The following is an 18316-nucleotide window of genomic DNA, read 5'->3' as shown; positions in this document are numbered from 1 at the left end:
TTAAATGAATTACTGAAGGATTAAAAGAAAACTATGTGAAATACACTTTCATAAAAATTAATAAAAGCATCTGAGCATTTATAGGGCAAGTCTAAATAAAGTACAGGGTCAAGTAGAGACAATATTTATATGAAGCTATACTTCTAGTTTGCAGCAAAGGTAATGCTATATAGGTGGAGTTAGAGGCAGCAGTTATATGCATGTAACAATAGAAAACAAATCAGCAAACATCAATTCTCCCCTGCCCAGACAATTGTCAATCATTGTCAGTGATTTCCATATTAATACGCAGGTCTGTGCACAGATGGAAGGAGAGACTAGATTAATGAAGTTAGTAATCAGTTACAGCACGAAGGAGACAGATGAGAGGTTGATTATCACCACAGGGTGATGTATGTCATCAACATACACCACAAACCTCCTCCCCAACCCCCTCCCCCAAACACTTTCTGAACCTTCCTCCAAATCCTGAGGGAGCAGCCATACCCAGCGTAAAAAATGTACCACGTGTTTATATATAATTTATAAATGCATTCAGAATAGATTATGCATGCACAAATGGCTGTTTACACACATGTTTGCATCTGCTATTCCAAAGGCATTGATATAAATGCAATCTATATATATATATATATATATATATATATATATATATATATATATATATATACACATACATAGATAGATAGATAGATAGATAGATAGATAGATATATAGATATAGATATAGATATAGATATAGATATAGATATAGATATAGATATATACATACATACATACATACATACATACATACATATATAGATATATATATATAGATATAGATATATATATAGATATATATAGAGTTACATTTTTTTCATAGAGATCAGCTGTCTTGCCACCCATTCCTGCCAAATATGCAAGTCCTGGTCAGGGATGGGATTCCCTTTTATAAAAAAAAGAGGGTGTGGGTGCCAAATAAAATGAAAGCATAATATATAGTTAAAATAAGGGAGAATGTTAGAGTGATCTATACTGATAGAGAGGAGAAGTGAAAGTGGGAGAGCACTGAAGGGAATAATTGAGGTAGGCCAGGTTTCTGGAGGTTGCTATGGAAACATGACGGATAAGGAGAGGAGGGATAAGGTGGGGGGTATAGGCTGCAGACTATCACACTGCTAACTGTCACCTTGCCATAGCATCCTTTCTGTTGCAGAACATTACTCCATTTGCCCTTTCCCACAGATCTAAAATAGGATTTTCCTGTACCTAACAGTGTCCCATTCAAAAACCCACTCAGGTGTTTACCACTTTAAAATCTGCTGTCTACCCCTTTAAGCTAAAAAAATATTGAAAATATATATATGTATATATAAATACTTTCAACATTTAAACCAATATTAGCTTCCATTGTTATCATACCCTTATTCGCCACCTACAATTTTCTAGTGTTAAAAAATGTCTAACCCTTTAACCTATAACTTCAACCTGCTCACTAAATCTCATTGGCTGGTATAGGGTCTAGTCCTTGCCACACTGCAGTCCCATTTGGGATCAAAATATATATCAGCTTTGCAATCCTTAAAAGCAAAAGGAAGTAAGGGGTAACAGGGTCAGCAAAAGGAAAGAAAGGACGAGTAGGGGAAGGTGGAGAGAAAAGGAAAAAGTAGGATTTCAACATTAATTATGGGTGAATTTAACGAGTCACCGTGAGGGTAACAGGAAGGGACCAATAAAATTTACCTTTTTGCTCCACTTCTATTCACGCGTCAGAAAAGAAAAAGAGAGAAAAAATATCAAATGAAAAAGAGGATAGGCAAAGGAGAGAAGATATTCATGAGTGTCATTTTGCAATACCTCCCTCCACCCCATTCATGGATTCCAAATATCCCTCCTCCCAACCCCAACCAAATAATTCATATTCTAATATCCCACTGTGTGATGTAGAGGGGCAGTGGGAGAACTGGACAGGGTAGTCTTGGGATCCAGGTGGAGGGTCCTGTAGAAAGAAATGGGTGACCAGATGGAAACAACAGGGAAGAGTATGTATGGTGTAAGAGTAAGGGAAGGGGACTGAATGTTAGGAGAATAAAGGGGGCTAAAATGGAGTGGGAGTAATAGGATAAAACAGGAGTTGGTGGAAACGGAAGGGTGTAACATTAAGGGCATCACTTCATAAGGTCCTGCAAATAGCATAAAAGCAGGGAAGTAATGCAACAGTAATGCTTGATGTAGAATTAAGAACCATCAAGCATTGTGGCAGAATGTATACTAAAAAAGTGAATGTTGAAAGTCGTATGAGCATCAGTTGTATAAAAGAGAGCTATGGTGAAAAAAATGGACATTTGGCACTGGTGGAAGTATAATGGTAAAGGCAAAAGGCAGAAGAAGGGGAGAAAAAATTAAGATGGAAGAATGGGACAAACAAGTGAAGGCAGTGACGTAACTAGATCTTATTGGGCCCCACAGCAAATTCATTTTAGGGCCCCCAACATATCCAGAGGTTATCCTGTTTTACCAATATTTATTGAAATTGTATATGAATTAAAGCCAAATGGGTATACTCCTGCAGTCGCAGGGTCTGCTTCCTGTATAGTTACTCCCCTGAGTGAAGGGAATATGTACTTAAGCATATAAGGTACTTATAAGTACCTAAAATAGGGATAAAAGTAAAGACATCACATAGGGGTATATATAACCCATTTATTATATGACATTTAGGTTCTTTTAAATACACAGGGACATACAGTACCCTACTGTGTGCACAGGGCACCGTGTCTCTGTATATTTGCAGTTGTAAATACATATATATGTTGATGAATGCTGGACATTCATTTAGTGGCAGGAAACCAAAGAGCTGGCATAAATGTGTAAAGTGGGCACAGCGGCTCCCCTAATATTATACAAAGAGCAGCAATACAAAGCACTGGAGTGTAATGTAAAGGGGTGGTTCACCTTTAAAGTAACTTTTAGTATGTTATAGAACGTCCATTTCTAAGCACCTTCAATTGGTTTTCATTATTTTTTTTTTTATAGTTTTATAGTTATTTGTCTTTTTCTTCTGATTCTTTGCAGCTTTTAAATGTGCGTCGCTGTCCCCTTCTAAAAAAACAAATACTCTGTAAGGCTACATATGTGTTGTTATTGCTTCTTTTTAATGCTGATCCTTCTATTCAGGCCCTCTTTTATTCATATTCCAGTCTCTTATTCAAATCAATGCATGGTTGCTAGGGTAATTTGGGCCCTAGTTACCAGGTTGCTTAAAATGCAAATCGAAGAGCTGCTGAATAAAAAGCTAAATAACTCAAAAATCTTCAATAATAAAAAATTAAAACAAATTGCAAATTATCTCAGAATATCACTTTCTACATCATACTAAAAGTTATCTCAATGGTGAACAACCCCTTTAAAGGAATTGTTCAGTGTCAAAATAAAAACTGGGTAAATGGAACTGGCTATGGAATACAAAAATATTTCTAATATAGTTAGTTAGGCAAAAATGTAATGTATAAAGGCTGGAGTTACTGGATGTCTAACATAATAGCCAGAACACTACTTCCTGCTTTTCAGCTCTCTTGGTTTACACCAGGGATCCCCAACCTTTAGAACCCGTGAGCAACATTCAGAAGTAAAAGGAGTTGGGGAGCAACACAAGCATGAAAAATGTTACTGGGGTGCCAAATAAGTGCTGCGATTGGCCATGTTGTAGCCCATATGTGGATTGTCAACATACATTGAGACTCTGTTTGGCACTGCACCTGGTTTTTATGCAGCCAAAACTTGCCTCCAAGCCAGGAATTCAAAAATAATCACCTGCTTTGAGGCCACTTGGAGCAACATCCAAGGGGTTGGAGAGCAACATGTTGCTCACGAGCTACTGGTTGGGGATCACTGGTTTACACTGACTGGTTACCCTGGTTACCAGGCAGTAAGCGACTTGAGGGGGGGCCACATGGGTCATATCTGTTGCTTTTGAATCTGAGCTGCGTGCTGATGATAAATTGGAAACTCACTGAACAGATATGTACCATGTGGCCCCCCTTCAAGTCGCTGACTAACTCAAGAGTTATAGAGCTGAAAAGCAGGAAGTAGTGTTCTGGCTATTATGTTACATATCCAGTAATTCCAGCCTTTATACATTACATTTTTGGCTAACTAACTATATTAGAAACATTTTTTATTTTGCACAGCCTATCTATTTACACAATTTTTATTTTCAAACTGAACTGTTCCTTTAAGTTTCATAAAATATATGGGATTGTCCCCCATTATATGGTGTGGTAGAGTGACCAAAACAATGTGGGAAAATGTGCGTTTTCCCTTTAAGTTCTCCTTAGTGGGAGAGGTAGGCACCAGGAAGGGTGTTCATAAAGAGAGAATAGGTACTCTGTTTAAAGGCTTTGGTGGCCAGGTCCTGGAAGCTGGAGTATTCTGGAAAGAACAGGCAAGCCAGGTACTCCGATCCAGAAGTCCAGCTCATGTATCAGAGCTCACCTTTCACAGGAAGGCTGTCCTGTGAAAGGTATTTAGTTCTTGTGGGCCTGTTAGGAATCTCTCTCAGAGAAGGGCTCAGAGCAGGACTCAGACAGGAAGGACACCTGCCTGTGTGAGGAACTCCCAGAGGGGCTGGGGGTGCCATTTGCTACTGCAAGGTGCAGAGAGAGGAGACCAAGTGACAGAGGGTCTGTCTGTCTGACTGAGGAAAGCCAGGAGGCTGAGCAATCCCCCAGAAGATTTGTGAGTACAGGGGTGACCCCTACTTATGTGTTTGCCTACTGGTAGTCCACAAGGGGCCCAGTTTAGTAAGGTTACTCTTCGTGTGTAAAGGTAGCGCCCAGTGGGCAGGATTTATTTTTATTTGTTTTGTATCCTGAAATGGTCACTCCTGTGTGTAAATAAACTGCCTTAAAGAGAAGAGAAGTGTCTGTTGTGGATCCTGCAACTTACATATGGTGGAGGCATGCAAAAGGCAGAAGTTTGCTAGGAAAGGCAAACTTTGAAAACTTAAAGCGACAGACACCATCTTAAAGGCAAGGTTGAAAACCGGCCAACAACAGTGAAGTTGGGAAAAAGTATACCGTGAGTTTAAAATTCCCATGTTGTGTGTTGCAGTTGCTGTGGGACTGTGAAATTGAATTTGGGCTAAAACAAGTGTTGAAAGTCCTGAGAAAAGTGTGTTTGAATCATTGCTCTGTGGTTCAGAAGCTGCTGCTGAAAGTCTGCTCACAGGTGCAGGTTAATTAAAGTGGCTAATTGATTCATCTTGTATATCCAATGCTCAGAGTGCAAATATGGGCAAGAAAAGCAGAAAAGGTTCTGTGAAAGCAAAGTGTTTGCTGAATCTGTGTCCTAAACAAGAGAAAAGTTTGGGAAATCAAAGTTATGCTGCTGGAAAATGTTTGCCACAAAATAATATGAATTGTGTGCCTAAACATACAAATGTTGTTGGTGTTAAACAAACATGGGTCATAGACTGGGAGATGGCAATAAATGTGATTCATGCACAATATCTCCATGTCAAGGTGAAAATTGTGCAGCTAAAGTGTGTGGTTCACACCCCAAGGGAATTAACACTAAAGCAAACTTCCAGGTGCAGCAATGGTTAAATAGAGTGAAAACTGACAGTGAGAGCCCGAAGCTGCAGTGCCTTGCTGAAATAGTTTAGTGGTTAAAAGAAGGTACTGTGAAGAACTTACATGGGTTTCCAATAAAGAGTGTTGTATCTACATTTATTAAACTGGTGGAGATTAATCATAATCTGATATTATAAACTTTACCTACCAAGCATTAAAAGCTATTTTGGAAATGTTTCCTGGCTCTTCTGAGGTAGTAGTTGATGCAGTTCCCATACTACTGGAAGAGGTACAATGTGGGCAAGACCCTGATGTTATTGAACAAGCTTTTGCTATACTTAAGAAGTTGTCTCATACACATGGCAGGGCCATATTACAGGTTGGAGACCTGAGTGAATGTTTATATTACATAGAATTCTTGAAACTCCATGCACAGAGAGATGCTCTAGCCATGGCTGCCAAATATTGCCAGGAAATTCAGCCCAGTGAGTTTCATTTGGTTGCAGAAGCTTTGCCAATATTAGCACAAAGGTTAAGCCAGCCTGACAAGGAGTCAACAGAAAGTATACTCCTGTGTTTCATGCACCTCACAAAAAACTTTAAGTTTAACCAAGTGCTTTTGGAAAAAGTGTTGTGTCCTGAACTGGTAACCTACATCTCGCAATGTGATGACAAGGGGAACAAGATGGTGGCATCCCTACTCCCACTGGTAAAGGTATTAGCAAATCATGAGAGTGAATCCTTGGTGGGAAGTGTACCAGTTATAAAGAGAGGATGTGCTGTAGCCTTTCAGGAGGTTGATGCTTCTACTGCAAACAAAGCAAAGGAGGTAAAGACGGCAGCTGGAGTGCAAGTGCCCACTAAAGCTGTGATAGAAGAGGCTGAAAGGAAGGATCAGCCTGAACAGGTAAAATACATTGAAAAGATGAAAATTATGTATGCTGAACTGGCCAAGGCTTTTAAAGAGAAAGCCAGCTTAAACAGTGCCAAAGAGAGGGAGTGGCACTTAAAGAAGTGCACTCTGTAAATGTCCTTGATCTGGAAAGAAAAATCCAGTCACTAAAGGGGAGCCTTGCTTCAGAGATTGAGAATAATGCCCTGGAGTCAGAGCGAAAAAAATGGAGTTGTGACTGTTAGAAATTTGATCCGTCTAACAACAATTCAGTCCAATTTAGGCTTAGCAATGGAAGGATTTATTCAAGCAATGCAAGACAGAGAGTATGACTTGTATATAACAGTTCTTAAAAACTACAAACACAAATGCTTTAAAAGACAATCTATTTCTTTCCCCAGTAGTGGTAATTTAATACCTTTCCTTTTCCTCTGGTGAATAGTTGTTTTCCCGGCGTTTATATGTGAGCTCTGGATGTTCAGGTTCTTGATGGTATCAGAAGTCAAGATGAGCTGCACTGCTGTTTGAGAGCAGTCCATTTATACAAATTTCCCTGAAGAATTCCTTTGATGAACTTTGAACCAATGAGAAAAGAGTTCTTTGTCTTTAAGGCAAAAGTCCTTTTGTGTAACCACCAGAAGATGGCACTGTCGTATTACTTATGTTACAAAGTCCACATTTCCCCATCTTGCAAGTCCTTTCAAGGATCCCGAAATCTTACTATTATAACAGGAAACCATTTAAAGAAAAACATATACACATCAAACTAACTAGTATAAATATTAAGAACCTAAAATACATACAAAATACAAAACATACAATGAATATGTAATAAAAACCTAGAGATAGATGTATGTATAAATATATTTCCTTCTTAAAAAGGATTGGAATCTTGACCAGTTGTCTTTGAATTCACAGTTGTTTGACCCCTTTGACCCCAGGCATCAGATATATCTTTTAGTATAGGTTCTCATACCCTTAAATGTCAACTAAATATACCTTTGTTTTTACATCTGTTTCTCCAAGATACAATTTCTGTCATTCTCAGACACCCAGTCTACATCAGATCCTTAAATAACCTCAGGCCTGTTCCCAGTTTATAACTAATATACCCAATTTTCTTCAGTGACAGAGCTACAGAAGGAGGTCGCTGACCTAAAAAGGAGGCTTGCTGAGGCCTCAAACCTTCACAAAAAGACTGCTGAGAGAGCGCAAAAGTGTACAGAATTAGCCCAGGCAAATGCAGCACTGCACACACATGTAGTAAATTTGCAAAGCCAATGTACAGAATTGACTGATGCCAAGGACTTATTGGCTGAGAGTGAAAAGAGTCTGCAGGAACAGCTGAGAAGAGACACTGCAGAAAGAGCAACATTGAAGTTAATGATGGATGACGTTTCCAAGTCACACAGGTTGCTGGAGAAACCGCTGTGTGATGTGCAGACCCAGAAGGAGGATCTAGAACAATGCATATAGGTACAGGCCATAGCTATGGAAGAGCTTCAGGCCCAACTAACAGCTACTCAATCAGAAGGAAAGTATCTGAGGGATCACAACTTTGACTGTAAAGCTGAGAGAGATTCTCTTGCGCAAAGACTTTGCACGTTACAGGATCAGGTGTTGCATGAGACACAACACCAAATCACATTACTCCAACAGGGGGAGTGTTTACAACTTAAAGTCCATCAGAACAATGCAGAGATTTAATGGTTAAAGGGGAAGTTCCTACAGACCAAGTTGAAGGATGTGTTTCAAGACCAAAATGGCTTGCTGGCTAACAAGAAATCTGAAAGTGCAGTTACCCCTGAGATGAAAGAGGCTGTAAGCTTTACTGACCAACTGCAAGGGAGTGCAGTTGCACAATATCCTAAGCTTGAGGAAACAGATGTGCCTAATTGTAAAGCCTTACATTCTGGTGAGCCAACAAAGTTATCTGCAGATGGGTCCCATACACATCAGGAAAAGAGCCTTGATGTCAAGCTTGCAGAAGTGAAAATACCCCAAAAGAAAGTAGGGAAGGACTTTTGGACAAAAAGTCCAATCAGTATAGCTAATGAGAATTGTATTGATGCTATAGTTCCGAACAGAACTGCTATTGAGAATTCAGCTGTTGATCCATGTTCTAGAACTCTTATGTCGAAGAGTACTAAGGAAGTACCTCAAACCCCACAGGTTTCGGATCCAGTTGTGCTACAACAGAAACGTATGGTAAATGTGTTGCCTATTATGTTATTGCAAGGAGAATTTAAAGTGCTGTGGGGGTCACTAAGTAGGAAAAAGGTACCCCCTAGGACAGGTATCCCAAGCAGTAGGGATTCCAACAATGCCCTTAAGTCTTCTAAGCCAAAATGGAAGTGCTGATGACCTAATGAGGAGTAAAAAGGTTTTCGCTCCAAGTTCCACTTTGTCAGCAAAATGTGTGTGGAAGTAAGTTCAAAAGGTCAGAAAACCCCCACGACAGTCAAGTCCCTAGAGCAAGAGAACAATGGGATGGCTTATTGTGCTCACCCCTATGGGCTGAAGCAGAGGGGGAGGATATGTGGTAGAGTGACCAAAACAATGTGGGAAAATGTGTGTTTTCCCTTTAAGTTCTCCTTAGTGGGAGAGGTAGGCACCAGGAAGGGTGTTCATAAAGAGAGAATAGGTTCTCAGAGGGTCTGTCTGACTGAGGAAAGCCTGGAGGCTGAGCAATCCCCCAGAAGATTTGTGAGTACAGGGGTGACCCCTACTTATATGTTTGCTTACTGGTAGTCCACAAGGGGCCCAGTTTAGCAAGGGAACTCTTCATGTGTAAAGGTAGTGCCCAGTGGGCAGGATTTATTTTTATTTGTTTTGTATCCTGAAATGGTCACCCCTGTGTATTTAAATAAACTGCCTTAAAGAGAAGAGAAGTGTCTGTTGTGGATCCCGCAACTTACAATGGGGATGCTTGTTTATTTTAATGTTACATTATGCCAATGATTTACAGACTTTGCATCGGTTTGTTTGTGCATCGGTCTAAATCTCCCAGTGTTATCAATATTAAAGTCACTGGTTATCACTTTATGACCATTGAAGCAGGGGCTATGTTGCTGGTGGTGGTGGGGTCTTGTATTAAACTTTAAAGGGGAACTATCGTGAAAATGTAATATAAGCTTCCTCATACTGAAATAAGAAACTTTCTAAATACAATCAATTAAAAATTCTGCATTGTATCTGAGGAATAGTGAAGATAAACTTGATTATTTCAGAAACAATACAGAATCTTTAATTGTATTTAGAAAGTTTCTTATTTCAGTATGATGAAGCCAATATTATGTTTTAATTTTCGCGATAGTTCCCCTTTAAGTAGAATGAATCAGCCAAAGGGAGGATTGTTGCACACCATAAGCTATGTCTTCATACTTTACTTTTGAATGAATAAGGCAATATCTGTGGATGGTAGGTTCCACCCATATGCAGGGTTTATTCTTAATTTATCCTGCCAAGGATCCTACAAAGATAAAAATAAGGTAGATGGAAATGTAGGAATGAATGGAGATTTGAAAGATGTAGACATGGGGGTGGGCATGAGTGGGAAGGGACACACTCAAGGAATCTGCAAAGAAAAAGTTAGTGGTATTCATATATAAGCAGTAATAAAATCAGATGACAGTAAGAGAAACACAATCGACAGACAGGCCAAGATATTGCACTTTTTATCTTACAATTATGAGCCAAAGTATGAATTCTGATAAATCATGGGGCAGATAAGAAGGAATAGAGAAGAGAGAGGGGGGTAGGAGCTAAAGCCCAGGAGAAAGATGAAGACAAAAACATACTATAGGGGTCATTTACTAATAGTAGATGCAATAATGGGTGCAAAACTAGTGCACTGCATACAAGAGGAAAGGAACTTTACCATAAGGGAGCCAGTAGAGTATAGTGCTCACACTGAGTGGGTGTTCAGGTGCACTTATGGAATAATAAACTAGTAAGGGTGTGATAATGGAAGCCCACGTCCCACCAACATGCCATTACTTGTAGCAAGCTCAGCTTGCACCCATCACTCTATTTACAGCAGGTGCAAAGATTTGTGCCCAATACAAAAGTGGCAGGTGAATATAAACTGTAAGGAATGCAAAAAGGGCATCTTGTTGGTATTAAAGGGGAACTCCACAAAATCATAACTTAAGCTTTTTGAAAAGTAAACTTAATTTCAATCAACTTTGCAATATACATCATTTAAGAAAATATGCAGACTTTTTATGATTTTTAATGGTTTCTGACAGTTCCCTAGGCCTAGCCCACTGCTCTCCTGTGATCTGTCTGACTACTGTTACTTTGCATCAGCAGCCATCTGTCCTCAGCCTGCATACTCCAAAACCCAAAATTTCCTGCACACATTATTTCAATAAGGAACAGAAAATCACAGTGCAATGCATTTTGGGTTATCATAGTTCCTGCATGCTGTCTGTAAGTTCTGGAGAAGTTGTTACAATTTGTAACATCAGCGTTTAGTCCCTCCTTCCCTGCCAGGATTTCAAATGATGCAGAAAGGGAAGAACTGTTAAACAGCTGGATATGTTAGAGGTGTCTGTGTTATGTGGGCCTCTTTATCAAATTTTGGTTTGGAAGCCGGAGTTCCCCTTTAAGGTGGTGATATACACCAGTATTTTACTTGTATTTAACCCTCGGAAATGAGCCCTCATGAGTAGAAGTGAATGACACGCATAATAAAGACAGAAGTAGCAAGAGAGAGAGAGAGAGACAGACAGCAACAGCCCAAAACAATAAGAAGGAAAGCACGTGACTGAGAGAGCAATGTAAAAGCCATTAACAGAATAGGGAGGAAGAGACAGAGTGTGAGACCGCCTCGTCAGAGCATCCTGGGGATAGAACAGTCATGTTAATGTGCAGAGCCTGGAAATGAAAACAATGGGTTAAACAATTTATACCCGCAATGCCTCCGCACAAGACTACGGTGAAGCAAGCGGCTCTGTGCCAAAAGAAGGGCCTGCAGAGTACTGTAGATTCATGTGCGTCTGCGTGCAGAGCAATGTGTTCTACATGAGTGTACTGTGGTACTGAGCAAAGCTTCTCTGTGAATATTACTACAAGTAGAGGGTAGTGCTTGTGAATCATAATCCGTAGCTTAAAATGCCCATAGGGGGCAGTGTGTATACATATTATTATCCAGCCCTGATAACGTATTGCAGTCTGAAACGTACCTATGATGGGGTATATAGCAATAATATTTGCCCAGCATCAGTAAGCCACAGCAACAGATCATACACATGCTTTTTTTTTTTTACTTGCAAATGACTCTTTCACTGGTATCCGACCAGCGGCGCTCCAACTATGAGGTGAGTTGAGACACTTGCCTCAGACAGCAGCACCCCCCTGGTTGCCAGGGGAGGCAAAAATTCCACTCCTGGTAACTTTAAGAGACAAATTTCCGGTTTTCAACAAGGAAATTCAGCTTATCTAGTGCAATTGTGCTCTCTGCACTAGCGAATTGGACCCCCCGTCCAGTGCTGAAAATGTGATAGGGCAGCAAAAATAAGGCTGCCTTGGGCTGCAAAATGGGCAGGATCGCCCCTGTATCCGACCAAACTGTCGCACCAAATCTACGTGTTTTTGGCCAACAGCACTAGACTGATGAAAGCTAGTGTCTGAACTGGTTTCCGTGGATGACACATTGCTCATATTATTACTCTATGTCCCCCATTTATGTACAAATGACTTTACCCTGTGTACGATCCATTGCATCTAAATGTGTAATAAAATGTCTGCGTATACAAAGGAATGTATCAAAGCACCTATGACGTGTTCCAAACTGCATATATTCTCAGGTCCGAAGGCTCTTGTTTTCTACATACAGTGCAATATTTATCTGGTAGCCGATGTTGCTGCTTTCTCTGACTGATGAAGTGTGTAAATGCAAATAATTAAAAGGACATACAAGTGATTTATATGTGCCATTGATAATTCGACTGCGGTTGTAGGTGATTTGCACATGGAATACTGTCTGACGTCAACAGTAAGTGATTTATATGTCCAGAACTCTTTGACCAATGAAGTTGATTTATATGTTCAAGTGTGTAAGTGTGGTTCTCAGTTGGCTTGTCAGCGAGTTCTTGTATAGGGCACATGGGGCATATACACTAAATCATAAAGTGTAACTGGAAATCTTTGTAATTCCTCGGCTATTATTTGAATCACATTCATAGTAAAGTACTAGGACTGAAAACGATGCCAACAGAAGCAAGACAATGGTATAGCACACAATATATCTCTGTTGCTGTGTTTGCTCGGTATTTAAGAGTGCAGCACTGTATCAACATACATTGCTCTGCACACAAATACACAATGCTCCGCAGGGTAAATTTCATGACTAGCTGAAGTGCGGTACAATTGCCCCTGTGGTGCTTTTCTCCCTCTTTCTCTGTTCCCTAAAACTTATAAAGGGTTTTGTGGATTAGTTCTTCTGTGTTCACTGGCCTGAAAATGTAAAAGATTAGAGGTCAGCGATCTCTGTCAGAACAGATCAAATGCTTAAGAGGGTGATTGCTATGTAATGCTTCCCATGAACCCAAAACATCCTAGCAAGGAAAATCATCTAGGCATGTGTCCATCCCATAATTTAACTTTAGTTAATCCATTTCGATAGATGACCCTGCCATGTACTGGATTACTCAAGGGTAGGGTGGTGAACCCAAAGGTAGGCAAGAAAAAGTGATGGCAAATGTGGAGTGCAAAAATAAGGGAGATGTGGTTACAAAGCAAAAAGTTGACAAAGCACAAGAAAGGTGCCTCGATCATGGGAGGGAATATCTCTAGAGGTAAAGACAGTGGTGAACAGGATAAAAGAAGCATGTGATACTGATGATGAAATAATGATGGCAAATAATGGAAATGCCAAATGTGAAAACCTACCCCAGGCAGCCCTGTAATTGACTACTGAGTAGTCAAGTAAATCTAACATTCTAGTCACTCCATACTTCTGATGATATTCAGTAGGGTGTTTTATACAGTGTATTAAAGACAGAAAGAAATATGTGGTGGTATTGTTCCTTTCTTTGAGCCAATATGAAAATAAAGAGATAAAGATGTGTCAGGATCAACCAGGACTCAATCCCTGGTTTCCTGTGTCTGGGACTCTGCACTTACCGGGTGAGCCGCTGGAGGCTCTTGGGGGCTGATCATGAACTCTTGTATTGATGCTCATGTACCTGTTCTCAGTATGTCTCCTCCCTGTTTTCCACCCACCTTGTTTACCCTGATGCTTTGCTCAGGGCTGAGTCATTGAATGTATTCTGTTTGTTCCTGACCTGCCGACCTGAACCTTGAAAACCTAGTTACCTGAATTCCTTGTTCCTGAATACCTTCCACTTTGTTCCTGAGTGAGTACCTCAAGCTCCTGTGTTCCCCATTGTTTTCCTGCCTTTGTTTATGTTCTGGTTTCAACCTATTCATGTCTTTGCCTCCTATCATCTATGGGTACACCCCTGGGCTTCCGCCATACCCACTCCCCATGGAGTGGCTAACCGCAGTTACAGCGGCTTCCCGCTGTAAACCTTACAGAATGACTCAGCCAAACTGCAGGAAGCCTGTAGGAAAACTCTCGATGGCCGAAGATGCCATCCATTTTTTGTTTTTCTGATGAGGAGGATTTTGATTCTGATGAACTACAAACTGTTCTCTGGCCTGTGTCTGACCGGCCACCTCCAGTTTTTTGGTCTTTGACTCCTCCACAACCTCCAACTTCTGTGCTGGCAACCCGTTCTCTGCAGTCTGTTCCAGTACTGGCTACCCCTCTGCAGGCTGCTCCAGTTCCAGGGCTGGCTATCCCTCTGCAGTCTGCCTCAGTTCCCAGGGCTGGCTATCCCTCTGCAGTCTGCCTCAGTTCCCAGGCCTGCTACTCCTCAGCTGTCTGCCTCAGTTCCCAGGCCTGCTACCCCTCAGCTGTCTGCCTCAGTTCCCGGGCCTTCTACCTCTCAGCTGTCTGCCTCAGTTCCCAGGCCTGCTACCCCTCAGCAACTGCTTCCCCCAGCAGCCTCGGCTGCCCACAGCTCCAGAGGGTGTTTCCCAGCAGCCTCGGCTGCCCACAGCTCCAGAGGGTGTTTCCCAGCAGCCTCGGCTGCCTACAGCTCCAGAGGGGCCATCCCAGCAGCCACTGCTGTCTACAGCTCCAGAGGGGCCATCCCAGCAGCTGCTGCTGTCTACAGCTCCAGAGGGGCCATCCCAGCAGCCGCCGCTGTCTACAGCTCCAGAGGGGCCATTTCAGCAGCTGCCGCTGTCTACAGCTCCAGAGGGGCCATCTCAGCAGCTGCCACTGTCTACAGCTCCAGAGGGGCCACCGCTGCCTACTGCTCCAGAGCTCACACCCAGGGGCCTTCCCAGCAGCATCCCCTTCCCACAGCTCCAATGGGGCCTTCCCTGCAGCCGCCGCTGCCTTCAGCTACAGAGCCAGTTCCCCAGCAGCCTCCGCTGTCCACAGCTCCAGCTAGTCTTCCCTGGTGACTGGCTCCCCAGCGGCTGCCTCCTGTGCCGGCTCCCCAGTGGCTGCCTCCTGTGCCGGCTCTCTAGCTACCTGCCTCTGTGTCAGCAGCCCAGCCGGTTCCAGCCTCTGTGCCAGCAGCCCAGCCGGTTCCAGCCTCCTGTCTGTTCCCCAGCCGGTTCCAGCCTCCATGTCTGTTCCCCAGCCAGACTCCATTCCAGTGTCGGCTCTCAGTCGTCTGCTTCTTCCTGAGCCAGTTTCTGCCTGTATATTGCTTGCCCTGGCCTCCGGGCCTGAGGACCTGTTTGCTCCTGGTCCGCCACCTGTGATGGGTGCCTGTGCGCCTGGTCCGCCCCCCTGTGATGGGTGCCTGTGCGCCTGGTCCACCCCCTGTGATGGGTGCCTGTGCGCCTGGTCCGCCCCCTGTGATGGGTGTGAGGGGTCCTCTCTGGCTTCTGACTCTGGCGATGATCCACTCTTGGCTTCCAACCCTGATGAAGTTCCAGTCCGGACTCTTGATTTTGGAAATATTCCTGTCTTGGCTCTTGAGCACGGCAACTCACCCAATCTGGCTCCTGATTCCTCCGATCTGGCTCCCAACCTCTGTAACTCCTTCGATCTGTCTCCTGACCCTGACAACTTCTTTGTGCGGGTTTCTGATCCTGGTGAGGCTCCTATCTACATTCCTGGCCCTGGCAAGACTTATATCCATGTCTCCATCATTGGACTAAAAAGGATGGGGGGTCATTTGATCTTGGGATCGCCCAGAGGTCGACCCTCGGGGGGGATAATGTTAGGATCAGCCAGCTCGATCCCTGGTTTCCTGTGTCCGGGACTCTGCACTTACCGGGTGAGCCACTGGAGGCTGATCATGAAATCTGTTCTCTGCATGTCTCCTCCCTGTTTTCCACCCACCTCGTTTACCCTCATTTGTCTCCTAATCACCTTCCCTTTATAAACCCCTGAGTCATTGAATGTATTCTGTTTGTTCCTGGCCTGCCAACCTGAACCTTGAAAACCTTGTTGCCTGAGAACCTTGAAAACCTTGTTACCTGAATTCCTTGTTTCTGAATACCTTGCACTTTGTTCCTGAGTGAGTACCTCAAGCTCCTGTGTTCCCCATTGTTTTCCTGCGTTTGTTTATGTTCTGGTTTCAATTAAACATTCAACCTATTCATGTCTTCGCCTCCTATCATCTATGGGTACACCCCTGGGCTTCCGCCATAGCCACTCCCCATGGAGTGGCTAACTGAAGTTACAGCAGCTCCCCACTCTAAACCTTACAAGATGGTAGTAAGATATCATTTACTGCACCAGCAAATGGTTTCAGTCAGAAGATCTTCAGGCTTAATATGAACAGCAAACCTAGGTTATGGAGATCTAACACAAGCCTGATCTTAGATTTCCAACTGAAAAAACCTTGGTTAAATAAAGGTTTCATCACTGAGTTCCACCAGAAGAACCCAATGGTTGTAGAGATGCAACATAAAGAACTCCATGTTGGGCAAAACCTTGAACAGAGAGTCCTACCTGCAGAATCCATGTCATAGAAGATTTTTGATCTTGAATTCCATCTTACAAAAATACAGGTCTGTCTGGAGAACCCAGTTGATAGGAAAGCTTGCTAAGAGTTTCATCTGCAGAACACAAAATCTTCATCTTAAGGTTCTACTTTATGAAACCCATGCAAGACTGGAAACATACAAAGATTTAAAAATAGAAATACACCTGAAAGACCGCCTTGAGGTACAAAAGCTTGATCATTGAATTCCTCAATGAAGCTCAATGATGCTCAATGATTTGACATAAAAAGACCAATGACATATAAAGCCTAGGGCTTCTCCTATAGAAGAATGCCGTTTATGTTTACAACAATAAAAGCTATCATACTACCATTTTCATCTCACGTTAAAGCATTTTGAATTACTTTAGGATCATGAAATACTTGTTTGGTTCTTGTGCTGTGCAATATGAGCATGTGCTGTGCTCTTAACAGCACATGCTCATATTGCACAGCACATTGTGTTGATATAGCATTTGTTATGTAATAGGATATGATGCTTCCTATTAAATGTTTTATAGATAAGGGACATGATTTGTTCTTACATAATGGCCAGTGGTAAAGCATACAACAAACACCTGATGAAGGATACATGTATCCGAAACATGTTGTGTGAGAAATAAAAACACACTGAATTTGCTATGGGTCTCCAGAGTTTATGTTTAAGCTGAGCCTGTAAAGCATAAGATACTTGAGTTTTGGTGGGTCATGACCAAAACAAAATAACATTACATTTGGGTTCCGTCTTCTGGCAGAAGCTTAAGTGGTGTTCATGTAATTTCTACATCCGTATAGTTTAACGTAAGTGGTACATGATTTTTTACAGTAAGTTTTGAGGAGTCACGTGACACAAGTGACATAATGAAGCACTGATTATTATTGATGACATCACTAAGACAGATTTATCAAAGGTCAAATTTATGTGACTTTTTTTTTTACTATAATAAATTTGAATATACTCACAACTTGAATGGGAGATTATGTAAGAAAAAAAATTGAACATTTAATATTCGATCAAATAGTCCTGACACGAACATTTGAATAAAATTCAAATTGAGTTTTCCCTCCGAAAAAAAACGTGAATGTCAGGAAGGCAATTAACATATTCAAATGGTTCAACAGACCTCAGCCACTGACTTGTAAATGAACTCGACAGGTGGCCAACTATGTTTTACATAGTTACATAGTTAAATTGGGTTGAAAAAAGACAAAGTCCATCAAGTTCAACCCCTCCAAATGAAAACCCAGCATCCATACACACACACTTCCCTACTTTCACATAAATTCTATATACCCATACCTATACTAACTATAGAGCTTAGTATCACAATAGCCTTTGATCTTATGTCTGTCCAAAAAATCATCCAAGCCATTCTTAAAGGCATTAACTGAATCGGCCATCACAACATCACCTGGCAGTGCATTCCACAACCTCACTGTCCTGACTGTGAAGAACCCCCTACGTTGCTTCAAATGAAAGTTCTTTTCTTCTAGTCTAAAGGGATGGCCTCTGGTACGGTGATCCACTTTATGGATAAAAAGGTCCCCTGCCATTTGTCTATAATGTTCTATAATGTATTTGTAAAGTGTAATCATGTCCCCTCGCAAGCGCCTTTTTTCCAAAACAACCCCAACCATGACAGTCTACCCTCATAATTTGTCTTCCATCCCACTAACCAATTTAGTTGCACGTCTCTGCACTCTCTCCAGCTAATTTATATCCCTCTTAAGGACTGGAGTCCAAAACTGCACTGCATACTCCAGATGAGGCCTCACCAGGGACCTATAAAGAGGCATAATTATGTTTTCATCCCTTGAGTTATGCAAGACAGAACTTTATTTGCTTTA

The 18316-nt window shown here is 41.9% G+C and overlaps 1 protein-coding gene across 4 annotated transcripts in view; it reads right to left on the bottom strand.

The window, feature by feature from the left end:
- The window catches only part of LOC108712655 (adhesion G protein-coupled receptor L1-like), a 442227-nt gene that overhangs the window by 103580 nt on the left and 320331 nt on the right, over window positions 1-18316 (bottom strand). For 2 of the 4 annotated variants that reach the window (XM_041588058.1, XM_041588060.1), the window contains exon 5: window positions 1725-1739. The exons of the other annotated variants lie outside the window; for them this stretch is intronic. In XM_041588058.1, coding sequence (XP_041443992.1) covers window positions 1725-1739 — 15 coding nt within the window. The remainder of the gene's footprint in view (window positions 1-1724; window positions 1740-18316) is intronic. 4 annotated transcript variants of the gene reach the window in all.

The sequence above is a fragment of the Xenopus laevis genome, chromosome 3S, assembly GCF_017654675.1.
Source record: "Xenopus laevis strain J_2021 chromosome 3S, Xenopus_laevis_v10.1, whole genome shotgun sequence".
Lineage (NCBI taxonomy): Eukaryota > Metazoa > Chordata > Amphibia > Anura > Pipidae > Xenopus > Xenopus laevis.
This window is presented reverse-complemented; position numbering and strand designations above follow the sequence as displayed.